Raw genomic sequence first — 19,968 nt, 5'->3', positions numbered from 1 at the left:
CATTCCAAACCTATCATAACTGATCTCTGCCTTAAGTGAACATTCTGGCAACCCCGAACACCGGAAACAGAGTATTCCCCGAGTTTTTTCTTCAGTCTGTGCGCAGTTCCCTTGCTTGCATGTGAAGAACTCATGTTTACTTAAAGAATGTAATTTTTATAGAATTGGTTAATTAAAAAAATTTATAAATTATTACTAGACTAATACTTATAAATTGGCACCTTGTAGCGGGACCATGCTGCTTGTGAATTGCACGCACGGCTCAGTTTTGTTTTATGTAAAAAAGACAGTCATCTGTACCTTTACGGAAAGGGCCCAACCTGAATCTAGAAATATTGATCAATTTGAAAATATGATGTGTCGCATTTAATGTACAGTTCCAGATACATCCTGTATCTCTCAGATAAGTTTGTTAGTTTTTTCGATAAGTTCATTAGTTTGTTTTCTGTATGATCGTTTATTCTCTTAACAGGAAATGAATTGATAGAGTGTGAATTTATGTTTTGATTATTTTATAAGTTCATGAATTGTTATTTTAAGGAAATTATTGAATTGTTATTTTGAAAAATTTATGAAATGTTCTTGAGATAAATTATGATTACTGTATACTTATGACAAATGATAATTTGATGCGATTGATGGTATTGAGTTATATCTAATTGATAATATGAATGAGACTGATTATTATGTAATTAAATTTATTTACTCAAAATAAGATTTATTTTATAAGCTTCGAATAGCTAGTGAAATCTCCTTGAATTGAATTTTGATTAATATATGAGTTTAGTAGTTGAAAATAATTAATGGTTAATATAAAGTGAGTTATTTAACTTTATCTACTCTGAAAACTTAAATAAATGAAAGAAATTGCTGATATGCAGGGGTGTTTGTGGGACCCCAAAAAATCCCCTGAAACTTTTACGGACTTACTACCAACATTTTGGAGTTTCGAGAAGGGGGGGGGGGAGAAATTAAAAATTACAATTATGAAGTATTGAATGACCTAATTATAAAAGTTCAATTAATTACTTTTTTTGCAAAATTAATAACCATAAATTTTCAAACTTATAAACTACTACATTTTATGTAAATATTTTAAATTACCTGAATTAATTCTTTAAAAAAAATTATCTAATTTCTGCTGCTTTTTTTTATTTTCTGATGTTTGTGGGCTTGTCTTTCTTTTGTGGTGAACTTCATAATTGCAGGAAGGTTGACTTTTATTTTCCTCATTTACAGTTGAAGAAATTTCCTCGAGAACTGCACATGCAGAGGTAGAAGCAGTTTGCTTTTCTGCTAATGTAGAAGGTTTTTCAGAGACTTTTATAGGTGACTCATCTGAAATACATGTTTTTAAGTCCTCTTGATATGTGTTTCCAACTTCTGTTCATATTCAGCAAGAGATCTTTGTGAATTGGATCAGTCATTGGATTTTTTGAGCCATATTTTTCACATGAGGTTTCTTTAGAAGCCATTAAATCATGTTTAATAGTCTGCACTGCATCTAGGGAATCAATCTTAAGAGAGGTTCTATAGTCAGTGACAAGTGTATCCATTAAGTTGAATGCACTTTCCACTAATGGGCCATGGAAGCAGCTAAGGCAGGCTTTGACCAATTTAGCCAATGTAGGATACTTATAATCATTTGTGAAATCATCTTTTAAATTAAAAACTTTAGACCAATATTTATCAATTGTACACTTGACTTGATTTCCTCTTTCATGAGATGTGTAGAGCATTTCTTTGGTGATATCAATATCACTCTGGTATAACCTTATTTCAGCTTCTACTTTTGACTTTTCATTATCACTAAAAATATGGGACATAAAAGATGATAATTTTTCAAAAGCTAATATTGTACTGGTTTTACCTCTTAGCTCTGGATCTAATGCTGTAAAACTAATTAGATATGAATTTTTAAGGGGTAATTTCTGTTTCATATGCTGTGCTGTATTAGTATAAGCTTTTATCAGAGAAATTTGGAATTTTTTTGCTATTGGATGATTTTTTGATAATTTCTTCAGGAGAGTGGAAGTTTCTGCACCAGTAAATATTACTTTGCTAGGTAGATGGAATTCTGGATTTGTGACATCAACCTTTAATAAATCATTATAAGATGTGCACTCTATATTTTCTGGCTTCATAAAAAAAGAGAAAAATTTTGCCATCAATTTATAAATACTGGAATGTATTAAATGAAGCATTGGTTTTTTTTGTTTCAAATAATTTAATATATGAGTTGAACTCTGGTAATACTGCTGAATACAATGCCATTTGCAATAAAGTTTTGTTTTTCATAACAAATAACCCATTTAGTATTCTTTTTTTCCGAGCTAAAGCATCCTTTGTGAGTTGTTGGGAATGCAAGCAAGAATACACCCCTTCAACAATTTTTTTCTGAGCTGCAGAAATATTTCTTTTATTGTATACAGTTTCAACATAAGAAAAATAATCCCCTTTATAAGTTTTATCCAAGTAGTGAAAATAAAATGCAATAAGAGCATCCCACAGATCTTTGATCCTTTCTAAAACACATAAAATGTACACCCACCTATGGTCTGGTCTCTTCAAGGGCTTAAGTTTTTTAATGGCAAGGGATTCACAGATTTTGAAAACATTTTCTCTTTTACTGCAGCTTTTCATATCAAAATAGATGTCATCAAACAAATCTTCTAAGTATCTATCAAAACATGAAGCAAATTTTTTTGCACAGTTATTAGCTGTATGACATGTGTCACCATCAATATCTAATAAGTGGGGTACTTTGTTTGATCGTAGTCTGGTTTCAACACCCTTTTGTTTTTCCACGCATGGTGTTACATGAGTCCATTAATACACTAATTAAGTTTGCCCATGGAATATTATTATCTTCAATAGTATTAACAACTGCTTTAAAAACAGCTTCTGAATTGCAAGATTCCATCTTTAGAGATGCAAAATGATGAACTACAACTTCATTTTGATTGTTGTCATAAAACTGCACCAATATTGCCAGTACACTTTCTTGAGCATTGCTAGTACTTTCATCCGAATTTAGAGAAAATGGAGTCTCCTTTAGAGTTTTAATGATATTTTCCTTAATAGTTTTTGCGAGCCCATATTTCATCTTATAACATGCAGTAGTCCTGGACATTTCCAACGAGTTTAGTGTCGTCTGATCGCGGCTCAACTGTTTGCAGAGTTCAATTAAATTGGGAGCTACATTGAAAGAAAGAGAATTCTCGGCGATAAACGAAGTTATTAATACCCCTTGGCGTGCTTTTCTTGTCACTATATCCAATGGCCGAGCATCAGTCTTCATTAAGTCATCAGTATTTTTTGAATTAGCATAATTACTTAAAGTCATTGAATGTCTAATGCACTTCGAATATTTTATGTGGTCACAGTTTTAGAATGATTAGTGAAAGCCTTGAATCCTTCCCCACCATACTTCAGCAGTGAGTTACAAAAAACTCAATATGCTTGTCCAGCAACATTTATTTTTTTGCACCATGTGCCGATGGTATCCCCATTACCATCTCTCCGTTCAATCCAATTCCACCTAAATGCATTCCGAACACCTTCTTCTAATTGTATAATATCACTATTTATATCGAGAAATTTCATAGTGAAATTCTCTTGCGTACATAAATAAAAAAATATTTCAATAAACGAAACGAAAAATTTACACGTGAATCAATAAATGAAACGAAAATTTTACACAGCGGAGAAAAAAAAAGTTGCGAAGCGATCAATGACAAATAGCTAATACGGCGAAAAATCCCCCTTCTCTACTTATTGGCGCCACGCCCGGAGAGATAAGACCTTTGAACCCAGAGTCACGTGATCGCACATCTGGTCGAACGAAGTCTCCCCCTTTTTTTTCTGCCGCGCCTACTTGCCGAAAAGGATCCAGAAGTGAATGTCCGAGAACCGGGGGAATGAGTCATAACTCGCAATAAGTAAAGAACAAAAAAGAAGTCCCCCCCCCTTTTCACGCATTATCACTGCCTTTGGAGAAAGAAAGAAAAAGTTTTCACCACACACACTGACCTTGCGTTTTCTGCTTTCAAAGCAAACAAAATTACCCAGATCAAAATAAATAATTCCTTATTATTCCTACTTCCTTTTGAACGACGATCCCCGGAATTTCCGGGTATCAAAATTCAAAATCCCCGGAATTCCGGGGTTTCCCCGGAGCACAAACACCCCTGCTGATATGTGTTTGGATAAAATTATAATCGCTACTAAATATTGTTGTTTGAACAATATGTTTAATTATGAGTAATTAAGCAAGTAGGATCATGACCATGTAATTAATTAGAATTTAGTTTAATTGATTTGTGTATGCCAATTTAATTACCAATTCTGTCATTGTAAAAAACTAGTAGTAAACTTTTTATTCAAATCAAAAGGTTCATTTTCAGGTGCTAGCAATTTGTAAAATTTAATAGATAAATTTATTTGCAAAATTTAAAATATATGTAAGGAACTCTTAAATTTTTTTTTTAGAACATCTGTGAAAGACTCGCATATTAACTCGGTAGTGCAACATGACTCTTGTAGCCAGTGCAACACATGAAGACCTGATCACACTGGCTACAGAGTTGGGTGGGCAGCAAAGAGACGTAGGTTACCTTGAAGGATGTCATTTTGAAATCTGTTAACTATGAGGAGGAATATGTTAAAGAACTTCTTTTCACAATCGCAGAGGAGCGAAGGCAAGGGTCGAAGAAGAAAAAGCAAGAGCAAGGGCCGAAACAGAAGAAAGGGAGAGATCGAAAAGACTAATTGGAATTCGAGGAAAGGAAACGCAAGGATTATATGGATTTGGAGTTGCAGAAGTTAAGATTGCAGCACAATACAAGTCTAGCAGAGCCAAGTAGAGGGTCAAGTTCAGAAACGTTGGTTTTGAAGACCCAAGTGAGATCTACAAACCCTCATCCATCGTTTTGATCCTAACAACAACAACATCAGTCTTTATCTCATTCTCTTTGAGCAACAGGCTCAACGTGCAGAAGTACCGAAGGAGTTTTGGGTATCCCACCTCATCGGTTTGTTACCAAGTGATATTGCACAACTGTTGTCTTGGGAAACCGAAGAAGTTGCTCAGGACTTCGACCACATAAAAAGGCTTTTGCTTAAGCGGTACAAGATGACACCAGAGAAGTTCCGACAAGTTTTTAGCAAGCATACTAAAGGACCAGAAAGCTCCTGGATGGACCACTTATAAAATAACGAATTATTTTTATGGCTGGATCACTGGCCTAGAAATAAAGACATTCGAAGATTTGATAGACTTGTTGGTCACCAATCAATTGAAACGTAGAGAACCTCCAAAGGTGCGGGAACACTTCCTGAATGAATGGACGCTCCTTACATCGTCCAAAGAACTGGCACAGAAACTGGACAACTGCGAAATGGTTCATCAAAACCTAAGAAAGGAACCGTCGTCTACTGTCAAAAAGTGGCCTAGTAGAAAAAACAAGATAAATGCCCAAAATCAGAAAACAAGACATCAGGAAAAAGTTGGAAACCAAGAAATGAGACCTCCAATCTATTGCTACAGATGTTCCCAATCTGGATACATCAAAGCTAAATCACCCACTAGCTCTCAACTTTCTGATTCTACAAGCAACCAATTCTCCGTTGGCTCCGCTAGATGTAAACATTGTAGGATTGACCGTTCGAGCCTGTGCTGACACTAGCGCTTCAAAAACAGTTGCTGGAGAACTTCTGTATTCCCGTTTGTTAAAGCAAGGTGTGACCTTCCGGCCAACTAGCATCACCATGACTTTGGCGAATGGTTGCCAAACTAAAGAAGCAGCTTGCACTGCCCTGGTGACGTTTAAAATTGAAAAGAAAGTTCTTACAATGGACCTTCTATCTCTGCCCAAAGCAAAAGGAAACAGAACCTTGCTCGGGACCGACTTTCTTTGAAAAGCTGGAATAGTACTTAACCTGAAGCACAAAAATCAGCACTTTTATAAAGATTAAACAAGGAAGATCCCTTTTCGAGAAGATGTACCAGTTAGCCGCCTATGCCCTGTAGAAACTGTACCAAACCCCGAGTTTCTCTCACCAGTCAATCCTGTAAGAGATGAGACCGAACCAGATGCCTGTCAAGGACCCGATGCATTGCCTAACAATTTGTCTACAACTCAGATTAGTGAAGTTGATCAACTACAGAATTGTAGTCTTAGAGAAGAGGTAGAAGAAGGCTTGACCAAGCCCCAAATGTCCCGTTTGAACCAATTGTTGATGGAATACCAGGATACCTTTAATCCAGGGGGAGAACCAAAGGCGTATATTGAACACTGAATCAATACAGGGAATGCACCTCCAGTTGCAACAACACATTATCGCATGTCACCTGCTCGACAAGAGATACTTAAAAAAGAACTCTAATATCTCGACTCTGGAATTATAGAAGAATGTGACACCCCATATGCTTCCCCAGTAGTGTTAATTCCTAAGCCAAATGGAGAATTCAGATTATGCATGGACTATAGAAAATTAAATGCATTGACAAAATCTGATCCAGATCCATTGCTAAGAGTAGATGATCTGTTGCATAAATCTTCAGAGATTAAGTACATGTCCACCATTGATTTGAAGGCAAGATATCATCAAGTTAAGATGTATACCCTGACATGGACAAAACTACTTCGTCTGACCATTTGGAGTTTATAGATTCACTCATTTGCCTTTCGGCTTGAAAAGAGCTCCAGCAACCTTTCAGAGACTAATCGACTTTTTCCGAAATGAACTAAAGGTAAATATGTTGGCTTATCTTGATGATATTATCATAATGTCCCCCACCTTTCAACAGCATCTTGAAGATTTGCATCTAGTATTCAAAAGGCTTCAGCAGTTTAAGCTACAAGTAAATTGAGAGAAGTGTCACTTCATGTGTCAGAAGGTTAAATACCTTGCACATCTCATCACGAGATCTGGCATTGAAGTTGATCCTGTCAAAGTGCCAGCCATTATTGGACATTCCTCCACCAAAGAATGTGAAGCAGCTTCAGTCTTTTCTTCAAACCTGCAGTTGGTACCGACGTTTTATTCCCAACTTTGCTGGTGTCGCAAAACCTTTAAATACTCAAACCAGAAAACGAGTTACCTGGACCTGGAGTTCGGAAGAGTAAAATAGTTTTGATGCCTTGAATAAAAGTCCGATTTCACTACCAGTTCTAAAACAATTAGACGAGAACAAACCGTTCATCCTCAGAACTGATGTGTCAGCCTATGCCTTAGGAGCAGTTTTGTGTCAAAACCAAGGTTCTGAAGAACACCCAATTGAGTAAGCCAGTCCTCTTCTTATACCGGCTGAAAGAAATTACTCAACCACAGAACGAGAAGCTCTAGCTGTGGTCTGGGCACTGGAGAAATTACGAGGATACATCGAGGGTGCTGAAATCCAAGTTGTTTTCGACCATCAACCACTGAAATGGTTCCTCAGTCTGTAAACAGCAATAGGACATCTTGCTCGATGAGCTCTACAAATACAGTAATTTAACTTGAAGTTTGAATACGTCCCTGGAAAAGCAAATGTGGTGGCAGATGTGTTAACTCGACCTGCGTGTAACCATGGTGAGATAACTTGTGAGTGCTGTGCTGTTATGCTGGACCTCCCCACCAGGTCGTCGAGTGACATACGAGAGGAACAACTTAAAGATCTAGATTTGAAGAAAATTATAGAAACCTTCGAGCAAAGCTCAAAAGATGAGAACTTCCTCAATTGGACGAGTCGAGGATATCTTATGTCCCAAGGAGTGCTGTACAGATACGTACCTGAATCTGACTCTGAGGAAGCTCAGCTGGCAGTCCCCAAACGAGAATGGAACGACATTTTGAAAGCACATCATGATGCACTGACTGCTGGTCACCATGGTTTAGAGGGGACATATCAACAGATTTCAAAAATATATTACTGGTCGGGAATGAGATCCTTTAGCTCAGACTGCTCGAATGTAGTAGGTATAAAGCTGAAAATCAGAAATCCGCTGGACTATTAAAGACCCCAGCTTATTCGAAGCTTTAGCAATAGATCTTTTTGGCCCTCTCCCAGAAACACCAGATGGGATGAAGTGAATATTCATCATCATGGCCACAAAATGGGTAGAGGGTCATTTTCAAAAAATATTACAATTTGCTGTCCCACACGAAAAAAGAAGAAATTGAAAGACAAAATATAACAAAAAGTTAAATCTGAGTATTGCACTACAAGAAAAAAATAACACTACTATACATTTTCAGCATTAAAAATCAGAAAAATTATAAAAATTGTTGAAATATAACAATTTTTTAAAAGGGAATGCAGGCAAAAATACCTGTCCCTTTCAAGTTATGTTATATTCAACTCTTTATTTTGTTAACTTTGGTTGATAATTAAAATGAAAAAAAAAAAAAATCTTTTTATTACAATCTAGGCAATTGATGTAACATTTTATTATATAAAATTAATAAATTTATTTATTTTCTTTAGCAGATTAACAGATATATTTTGTCCCTAAGTCTCTGTCAAGTCCGTTACCAAATAATTATTTCTTATTTATTTGTTTAAAAATTTGCCAAAAGATGGCAGCAATAATCTAGAAACATAGCAAAACTATTCAAGTTAATTTTTTAGCCATTTTGTTTCCTTCAGTTGAAGATTACAACAGTTGTGACAAGAATCAGATAATATCAGGGTGAGTATTTTTATTCATTGTCAAGTCTGTTACCATCATTTTAAATATAAAACAAAAAATTTTTATAACTTTGTTTTTAAATATTGCTTATTAGATAGTTTAAGAAAGTAGTTGTATTGTTATTTAAGTAAAAAAATTATAGAGAATATCTCTTTTTTTCAAGTTTTGATGTGATTGTCAAATCCGTTACCGTCAAGTCTGTTACCATGTGATTGGTAACGGATTTGACTGAAAGTAACAGACTTGACAAAATTTGAAGGCAGTTGTTAAATTAAGTTATTATGCTTCCAGAATGGCACTAACACCTGCGTCAAGGCTGCAATTATGTTGAAGTAACTAAACAATATTTGAGACCCAGAAGCAATAATAAAAGCTTGGCTTTAAAACAAAAAATAATTTCAAAATTTTTTTCTCGAGACGATATTAGCCGTACAACAGCTGGTAAAAAAGAAACTATCACAAAGAAAAAAGATAAGCGCCAAATACATTATTTGTCTGATACTATGAAAAATTTATATAAGCAAATTTGTACAGAGAATTCTAAATTTTTAGTATCATATATGACATTTACCAGATTTCGACCTTTTCATATTCTCTCACCTAATGTAGAAAATAGGAACACTTGTGCATGCATTGTTCATTCAAACTTTAAATTAAAACTACAAAAGTTAAATCACTTGAAAGCTTTTCAAACAAATGATCTTAAGTTACTTTATTCATCAACAATTTGTGATTTAAATTCAATACAATGCATGTATAATGAGTGCATAAAGTGTGCAGTGAAAATAGAAATAAACGTTCCTAATAAAAATGACTTCACTTTTTGGTATTCCTGAGAAAAGAGATAAGAGAAAAAATTATTGAAGATCTGAAGAAAGAAGTATCTGTTCAAAAAATATTTAAAGAGAAAGTAGATGGTTCTATTGCATCGCTAATTGAAAAGTTTAAGGAGGACCTTATTAGTTTTAAAAAAGCATGTTTTCAATATCAGTCAACAATTCAAAGCTTATCATATGTGTAAAAACAATTTAAAACCCAATGAAGCTCTTTTACATATTGACTTTTCGGAGAATTATGCCTGTAGATTTAATGTAGAAGTTCAAGCTTTCCATTTTGGTGCCTCTAGGGCTCAAGCTACTTTACATACAGGTGTTATATATATATAGCTAACGAAAAGCCCATATCTTTTTGTACAATCTTGCCAAGTTACGACCACGACCCAGCAACCATATGGGCCCATCTAAGACCAATATTAAAATTCATAAAGAGTACAGCACCTAATGTTTAAGTTCATTTTTTTCTGATGGACCTTGTACACAGTATCGTCAGAAGAAAATTTTTTATTTGTTTACACATTTGCTTTACGATTATGGGTTTGAAAACCTGGTCCTATTTTGAAGCTGGCCATGGAAAAGGGCCGGCAGATGGAGTTGGTGCTGTAATGAAACGTACAGCAGATGATTTAGTGTCATTTGGCAAAGACTTATTTGATGCTAGTGAACTATTTAAAAAAATTCAAGACAAAACAACAATTAAAGTCTTCTTTATCAACGACAGTGATATCAAACAGATTCAAGAACTTCTACCATCAATAATTCCTCCTCTTAAAGGTACATTAAATGTACACCAAATCATCATTAACAGCACAGGAGTTTTTTTTTTTTTATAGAAATGTAAGCTGCTACTGCGAGCAAAATAGCCTCTGTAATTGTTTTCCTAAAGAGAAATTCTCTTTCTCTGCTGTAACCCAAGCCCCCAAAAAGAATTATCCTTTGGAAAAAATTTATTCCTCAGATAGTGGTTCTGATTCCATTGATGAACCTGACACAGGAGAAAGTGAAGAGATATTCTCGGTGGAGGTATCAGCTAATAAAATGTATGAAGGAGTGTATGTTCTTGTTGAATTTACTGGAGGAAACCAGAAGGAAGATCAAATACACCTATCCTGCCATTATTCAAAACAAAATGAACGAGGACGGAGAGATTCAAATAATGTGCTTGAAGGCTAAAGATTCGAAAAGAAAAATCTTTCAAGTTGACGAAAAAGATGTTTCATGTGTCAACTTCAAACAAGTTTTAGCCATTCTACCCCAACCAAGGTTAATAATGAAAGGAAACCGAATTTTTTATGAGTTTCCTGCTGCCATCAATACATTTGAAAAGTGAAATGTAATATTGGCATTCAAAACCCATTTCCTGTGATAAATAAAAGCCATTATTTTATACATCAAAATCTCAGTAACGCTTGTTTTAATCTTGATGATCTATGTAGTGGAATTACTTGACTTGCATTTGTTTATGTTCTAATCTACTGTATTATTCATTTTAAAAACCCAATATTAAATTTATTATTTCATTTATGTTTTTCCTGAAAAATAACAACAATCTATAGATACTTATGTGTAAGTAAACTTAAATATAAGAGTAAATTCTTCCTATAATAGATATGTTGTTTGATATTGCATTAACGTCAAATCCGTTACCGGACAGTTTTTGCTCAATATTATTATATAAATATAATTTTTTCCCCTTGCATTTATAATTTTATTTAAGCTTAAGAATAGGGCTGATAATTTTAGTGAAATTCAAAAATTTTAATGAATGCATACTTAGATTACTAGAGAAAGTTCTTGTATAAATTTCTATTTAAGGCAAATTTGTAGACATTAAAGTTCCTTTCTTAAATTTAAATTGAATATTAATGATAAATATGATGTTTTGTACTCAAGCAATTTAAGTAATTTCAAATTAAGTTAGTTTTAGAAACTTTAATAAAATTTATAATGAAGATTTCTCTTAATTTTGTATGGTAACGGACATGACAATTTTCTAGCATTTTGATAGTTTAATAGTATTTACTAATTGAAAAATAAACTAAAGTGCATGACCAATTACTTTTCCAAGTACCTTAAACATATTCAAAAGCACCTGTTTTCATTTCAAAAGGTAATTGAAAAAAAAATTTCTGAAATTGTAACAAATTTTGAAAATGACCCTAGAACTCTTTGCCTTGAGGGATGCTACAGCCAAGAGTGTGCAATAACATTGCTAGAAGAGGTTATCTTGAGATATGGGCTACCAAGGTGTCTCATCTCTGATAATGGAACCCAGTTCGCAAGTGCTGTCATGCAACAAATCTGTAATTTACTGGACATTGATCAATGTCTGACTCCAGTATACTGTCCACAAGCAAACCTGGTCGAGAGAAAGAACCGTGACTTAAAACCCAGAATTGCAATCCTAGTTGTGAATGGTCCTCATACCGCTTGGGCAAAAAAACTACCAGTGATCCAATTTTCCATGAACTCTGCAAAATGCAGCTAAACACGGTATTCTGCTGCGTTTCTTTAATTTGGAAGAGAAATGCACACAGCAGATGACGTCAAGCATGATCTGCGCTCTGTTATACATAACGATAATTTCTTTGCTGAGATAATGCCATACTTGTGAAAATTTGCCGACCTACACCAGGAGATAAAAGATCGTGTGGAGAAGAAGCAAGATCAATGCAAAGAATATGCAGATAAGAAGCGCAGAAATGTTGTGTCTTATGCACCTGGAGACCGAGTATGGGTAACTACTCATCAGAAGAGCAACAAAGCAAATCAAAAATCTGGAAAGTTTACACCACGGCGTGATGGACCTTACATCGTAACGACGCAACATTCCTTGACTAGTTACGAAGTTGCAAACCCCAACAACCCAAATGTCCCACCTGGAACATACCATTCATCAGCTTTGCGCCCATGCCTTGAATCTCTCGCCAACAGTCAACCTGTACATCCTCTGCGTAGAAGAGGTTGCCCCCAAAAGAACTGAACTTTATAAACTTCTCTTGCTGGCTAATTGTCGGGATGATAGCGAAGCCAGAGAAGGAGTCTGTAGCACCAGAACTGTAATGCATCACCAGATAGGATGACAGAACTCTACCTTAAGCGGACATTCTGGCAACCCCTGACACCGGAAACAGAGTATTTCCAGAGTTTTTCTTCAGTCTGTGTGCGGTTTCCTTGCTTGCATGTGAGAAACCCATGTTTACTTAAAGAATGTAATTTTTATAGAATTGGTTGATTAAAATTTCTTTTAAATTATTACTTGACTAATACCTATAATATTCATTTTAAATACTTTTTAAAAAATTGTTAGTATGATCCTTATGTACTAGGACATTACATAAGGATCATATTGGCATTTCAAAGATTAATGTCTTAATTTTAAAATCGAAATTTACATGTTTATTAAGAGATATATTACATTTCAAATATTTAACTTTGAACATTCTTGAAGGAAAACATTTCAAACAAAGATATACAGTAAAAGCAATAAAATAAGCATGCACATACCTTAGATATATTGACTTAGCTGTTTCCAAACTGTTCCATGCCAATTCTAAGTCATCTTCCTGAAACTCACACAATTTATGTTAAAGAATTTTTTAATGAATAAAATGCAGAAAACCACTTCATTTCAAAAATGTTTAAAACTACTAAATAATAATAAAATGTTTAATATTTCAGAACAACTATGTAATATGCATAAATACTTTCTGTTAAAGAACATAATTTTTAAAGATAATTATGTAAAGGAAAGAAAAAATTTTCATATTTGTTGAAGGATGGTTAAGTTTCAATATTATTTTAATAAAGTTCCTCAGTATTGATATAGTTTCTTTTTTTCAGAATAGGTGGAGAAATTTCTGAAAGTTGATATTTTAATAAATGGAATAATGATAATTTTGATATAATCCAAAAACATATTTTGTTGTAGATTCTTAATTCAAATTCATTTTAAAATCTGAATGCAGATTAATAAGTGCAAGAAATGAAAAACTATTCTCATGAAATGCAAATAATTTCGGTAAAATACCAAGCCATTTCATCAATAACCTTAAGGCAATCAATAATTTCTCAAATGGAATTCTTTGATAAAAAAAAAAAGCATTGAAGATGTAATTTTGTTCAATGAAAATAAATAAAATTTAACAAAATACTCATTATATAATCTATGAACGTTCTATGTTAAAATTTTTGTCTAAACATCAAATGCATTTAATCTCTGAATAATATATTTGAGAAGAATAAATTGAGTTTCAAAATTTGAGTGATGTATTTGAGAAATTTCGCCTGCTTTCAGAGCAATGCATTCAGAAAATAAATGAATCTCAGTTAAGATATAATGTTTCACCTCAGTTTCCTGTTGTTCCTCGTTAGCATTTGCTTCATTTTCAGCAACAGCTGACTGTTCACCTTCCTTCTCGATAGGTTCTTTGGAAGTCTCCTCTGGAATATGCTGAGGAGAATCTGTAGATTCAGAAGGCTCCTTCTCATCTTCTTTAGTTGTAACTGTTGCTTCAGTATCTTCTTGATTTTCCTCGCCATTTTCTGTGTCTGAAAAATAAATTCACAAAATGAAACATTTTATAAGATAAAGCTTATTTTTATGTAAAAATTTGAACTATTGACCCCTTCTAATTATATTGCCGAATATCAAAATTGTAAAAGAAATCCCCCTAAACAAAAACAATATATATATAATCAAAATATCTGTCAATTTTCTTTAAGTAATATAGAGCTCTTCCTCTTTAGAATGAATTAAAAATCATAATTTTGAAAAAGAATAAAGTTTATCCAAATTAAAAATTTAGGGTTTTTTTTTAATGTGAATTATTTCTATATAAGAGAAATAAAACTTATGTTTTTACATACAAAAAAAAAAAAGAACGTTGGAGATTTTAATCTTATTGAATAAAATTCCTACTTTATAAGACAAAGAATACTTATTTATCTCTAATAACTTTGAATTTATTCACACATATTAATAAATTATAGAGTTTTTTTACATGTAGAAATCACTTTACATGAGTTTATACACTTTTTTTAAGTAATAGCAAGAATTACAATAATTTGAAGATTACTATGAGGTGCTGCTCTCAATTGGGGAGGGTGAAAAAAAAAAAAAAAAAGAATGTTTTACTGTGCTGATAAAATTTAAACAAAGACAGCTTAAAAATAAACATATTCAAATATGAAGCAAACCTGAGTCATTTTTTTCACTTCCTTCATTTTCTTTACCTTCCTCCTCTATAAAAATAAGAAATGTCTTTGTTTTAAAAGAATTTTCAACATTTGAAAGAATAAATTAAAACAATAACCATAATTATATATAAATGAAACAGTAAAAATAATAACCATATTTTTTATTATAGATATAAATAATTGTAATTAAAGATGAAAATATGTTTCATACCAGAAGATTTTTCAGGTTCATCTTCATCCTCATCTTCATCATCATTGACTTCTACAGAAGTATAAAAAATAATCATTTAAAAATCCATACAGCAAATAAATGAAAAAAAATCAATATTTCAGCTTATTAAGTGTTCAATTTTCTCAACTGTGTAGAAAAATCTTTTAAATTACTATGGTAAGCAATAAAATTATATATGTGTGTGTGTGTGTAAACATATTTTAGCAGATGTGTGGTCAAGACGAGGACAATTTTGAATTTTTAACTTTGATTTATTTCATCCTGGAAGACATAATTTACTTACAAGAACAAGTGGTAAGAAATACATTAGTCTACATTGTAACACAACAGCAGAGATTTCTTTGATACATGTTGATTTAGGATAGAAAAATTTAGGTACTTGTAAAAAAAAAATGTGCTAAGCATTAAAGATTTTTATCCCTTTACAAGGAACATGAGAAAATGCAGAAATAAGTATTTTTATAGAGCGCATGTTGAAAGTAATTAAATAAAAAGTAGATTTGGATCAGGAAATAAGAGAACATTTTAGAATGAAGTTAATATGGGTTAAATTAAGATAAAAATTTGGAAATTAATTAGTATTTAAATTAGATTAAGAGATATTACACACACACACCTGATGACACATATGATAACTGACTCATTTTAAATATATCTAAAATTCCAGATCTGATTTGTATTTATTTATTAAGTTATTTAAGAATTTTCAATGCATGACAGGAGATCAAATGTTGTCTCATCCACTTTTTAAATCGTTTGCTAGATAAAGATAGAATTTAAAGACAAATATTATTGATATCATTTATTCAAACACTTTCAAGGATAAGATTCCTCAATTTTGATATATTTTACAATTAAAATGTTCCCTAATTTTTTCCCCTCATTTCCCACATACAATATAAGTTTTTAAAAATAACAGAAATTAAATGTAAATACTTTGGGGCATATTGCGAGTTAATGTCAGTATGAGAGCTGCATATCAAATTGTCTCCGAGGAAGATATTGTAATTTTTTTTATAAAATATTGATCAATGGTTTCTTATATGTACATTATGCATTTTATTTTCCTTAATTCTTGCTTTTTTTTATGGCAGACAGCTTAAAGTAAATTAATGTTTTGTAAAATTTATAGATTATTCCATAGATTTTATTTCCTGCTATTGGAAAACTGATATTTCTTCATATTATATTCTTGTTCATATACTATTTTCAAAACTGTAAAGCTTTTTCAAAAACTAGCTACCTTTGACGAACAGTTTGTATGTTCAAATTATTGACTTTTTCAACTGTAAAAAAATTAAAACAGAATGCATAATTTGTAAAAAAAAAATTTATTTGATACAACTAAAAATCCTGAGCATAAATACAATATTGATTGCATTTACTGTGTGAACAAATAAAAAAATATGTACTACCAAATACAGAAGTACACCTACATTGGAATTAAGGTACAACTAAAGAAATTTTTATCTTAATTTTAATATTGGCAAAAACCTGCAGATGTTTAAGAAATGTTTTGACATACAAATTTGAATTTCATAGTAACATTAAAATTATTTTTATAGATTGTACATCAAATCAAATTTAAAGAATTTATTAAAAATGAATAAGAAAATTGCATGGAAATAAAATTGATATAGGGGTGTAAATTTGTTAACTATGCAAAGTTTTAAAATATAAGTTTTGGGAAACTTTTATTGTATTGAATTTGATTTATGATGTGTAGCAATTTTTTCAAAAGTTTTGAAATGAAAATTAGTTTTTTTTTTTTTTTTTTTTTTTTTTTTGCAAATTTAAATTATGAAGTTTATGAATAAAAATTAAATGTCACTATTAGAAGAAAACTCATACCCAGTTTTATGTGATACATTATGAGGCGGTTGAAAAAAAAAAAAAATAAAAAAAAAAAAAAAATTAAAAAAATTAAAAAAAATGCCTATTTAAAAATATTGTTTTTTTTAGAAATTAGCATGTAAATTTTGAAACAATACCCAAATTTCTTGTAAGAAACTGTTATATTAATACTAGCTTGCATAAAAAGCAAATTAATTACAATAAAAAAATTGTTTACATTAATATTTTTAAAAAAATGTTTAGATGGCACCATATTGCTTTAAATGCTAGGTTATTCAAAAGAAGGAACATATATAAATATTCATTTCTAACAATATATAGAGACTCATACAATGCATGATTAAATAGAGAAAAACTCAAAGTTTTATTTTATGCATTCAACATGAACTCCATTTGCTAAAGAAATGTTGATTAAGGAGCCCATTTTTTGCCAACCATGAAATAAATGACTCCTGATTATTTAATTCATTGCAATAATAATTATATCTTACAAATTTTGAAGTGTAGAAGATGATATACATGTGTTGTCTTTTAGTAGCCGTACAAATAAAAATCGCATGTAACAAGATCTGGTAATTTTTTGATCACCAGTATGCAATGCCTGAAGTAACAGCATATTATGCGACTTCCAAACAGGGATATTTTTTTAAACACATGAAATACCATTGATTGCTGAATTCCAAGCTCTCTACTTCCTCTTCTTGAAGATTTTCTAGATAAATTTGGCTAAGTCTAACATCTTTATTATATGTAGAAGACAACATATGCATTCCAAACATCTCCAAATTTGTTAACTGTAAACCTGTTCATTTTAAAGGAATCTTTCTTTGGGCCTATAAGAAAGCACACACTGCACTGCAAAAATGGGTTTACTTTTTGAATAATACAGTATAAAATAAAATTTTCTCAGAAGTATTGCAGTTTTCTTCTAAGCAAATAGTGTCACTTTTATTGAGAATATTCAACTGCATGAAATTTTTTTCTTCCATTCAGTGATGTATTGTGTGTGCCTCTATCTATTGTCAATAATAAGAAATAGTTATTTTAAATCTGCTCTTTTTAATTAATCTAATATAATGAAGGGTCATCTCCAGAAAACATTAAGGAATTGTCATAATTTTCATATTAAATAATTAGGCGAGTTTGCTCTCTGCTCGCTTTCGTTTGCCAACCCCGATTTTGTTTGATACTGTCCACAATGTTTGTCAGTTCCAGTTAACAAAGTTTTTGAACTCCATTGGCCATTTGTTCAATACTTAATCTACCCATGATGAGAGCAAGCATATTCAGATTGGCCTACTTCCGATTAAAAACTCAAAGCCCCACAATGAGAGTATTATATGCTTATATCTTCAATATCTAAATATTGAATCAATTTTCACATTTTGCTGCCAAAATAGCAGCTCCCCCCCCCCAAATTGTCAGATTCTCACTATCTTCACAATTTTTCTTCATCTGATATCGCTGGACATCACATTACTATTTTAACCTTTAGGTTATAAGAACCAAATTCTGAAAAATTCCTCCAACTATGGGCCCTCATTGAGAAAAACTCAAAAATCTCTCCCCTTCTTTTAGCCATATTTGTTGAAAATGACCCCTTCAATTTCGGTCACTCTTAGTGTTAATGGGTTCACTTTCCCCCACATAGAAAAAAAGTTGCTCTTTTATGGTTTTGTCTTTGTCAGGATCCCAGATATGGCTTCGCATCACAGTTTTATTTTATTTTCTTCTTGAATTGGTAATTCACTTATTTTGCACAGAACACTATCAAATTAAGTATACAATAATATATATATATATTAAATGAAATTTTCCGCTGTTTCTGGCTAATTAAACAAAATTTCACCAATTTTATAATCTTTTATTTATAGATATAATATGAATAGAAACTTCTACCCCATTCAAATTTATTTCTTTTAAAACTTCAACATTGCATTGAACTTCATTTTATTTGTATATTTCTAACAAATAAATTTTTTTATAAACAAAGATCGATTTATGCATAATATTTTAAGACTAATTGCTTGCATTTTCTATTTAAAAATAGCCACTTCTTTCCTTGAATATCACATAGGTTATACTTTTCTTCTATTCCATAGACAAAAAGCATAACTGAATACATCAATATTAATGTGTGCACTAAACTGCACAGAAAATTGATTATAGTTTTTATTTAATGTAGTTCGCAAATTTTGTAATATAATGAAATAGTAGCTTTCTCACTAAGTTTTTAATACTTAGTATGCATGTTGAAAATTTAATTTTTTGGTGAGAATCAGATTTATTTAAAATGTGTATTGCTTTTTCAAAAAGTACACTTAGAATTTAACATAATCAGTAATTGAAATATTATATATATTGATTATCACTTGTATATTAATTCATGCATCCAAGTCGATATAATTGATAATTTGTGTATAAACTAATATGTTTCAAAATATTATAGTTGTGACCATATTATTTCTGAAAAATCCTCATAAAATTTCAAACTGCATGAATTTTCGATAAAAGTCAACATTCGCTATTAAAGATTAATATGAAGGGGAAAGTAATGTCACAAAACTATGGAAAGTGTTAAAAAAAAAGAAGCAATTTGATGCCATTTACTATAATTTATGAATGAAATTAAGCATACTCATTTCATACATCTTAAGTCTGTTTATATGGGGGGGGGGAGCTGCCAAAACAGGGTTTTGATAACTCTCCCGCCAACACTATTTTTAAACTTCTGCTAGCAGAAATCACCTGACCCTATGATGTACAACACAATAGGGGAATGATTTTTTTACAGCAATTAGAATATTGTTGGAAAGTTTACTTGGAGAAAGGACATCCTAAGCAGTTGTACTGACCATAAGCAAAAGGTTGAAAAATAATGGAGGATCAACATATGTAATGCTTAGGTATTCAGACGATTGTTAGCTGAGAGATGATAAATTTCCATTACTTGAAAAAGATAAACCAGAAAGCTATTTATTAGCGTTGTCACAAATAATGTATATATAAAAATTGAATTAACAAATAAGGTTTTTAATTCATTCGTTGTTGATTTGGTGATTGATAATAAATAAAAAAATTTATTTTAAAACTTTTTGACACCATTTCACCATCAAGTGTAATCCTTATTATGATGTAAATATTTTCGTTAAACATTTCAAACAATACTGGC

The 19,968-nt window shown here is 31.7% G+C and overlaps 1 protein-coding gene across 1 annotated transcript in view; it reads right to left on the bottom strand.

Annotated features, from left to right (window-relative positions):
* The window catches only part of LOC129971641 (protein HGV2-like), a 33,944-nt gene that overhangs the window by 8,845 nt on the left and 5,131 nt on the right, over positions 1 to 19,968 (bottom strand). Inside the window, exons 3-6 of the mRNA XM_056085593.1 lie at positions 14,922 to 14,972; positions 14,711 to 14,755; positions 13,860 to 14,062; positions 13,019 to 13,077 (exon numbers count right to left, since the gene is read on the bottom strand). Of these exons, the coding sequence (XP_055941568.1) occupies positions 13,019 to 13,077; positions 13,860 to 14,062; positions 14,711 to 14,755; positions 14,922 to 14,972 (358 nt within the window). The remainder of the gene's footprint in view (positions 1 to 13,018; positions 13,078 to 13,859; positions 14,063 to 14,710; positions 14,756 to 14,921; positions 14,973 to 19,968) is intronic.

The sequence above is a fragment of the Argiope bruennichi genome, chromosome 6 (genome assembly GCF_947563725.1).
Source record: "Argiope bruennichi chromosome 6, qqArgBrue1.1, whole genome shotgun sequence".
NCBI lineage: Eukaryota > Metazoa > Arthropoda > Arachnida > Araneae > Araneidae > Argiope > Argiope bruennichi.
This window is presented reverse-complemented; position numbering and strand designations above follow the sequence as displayed.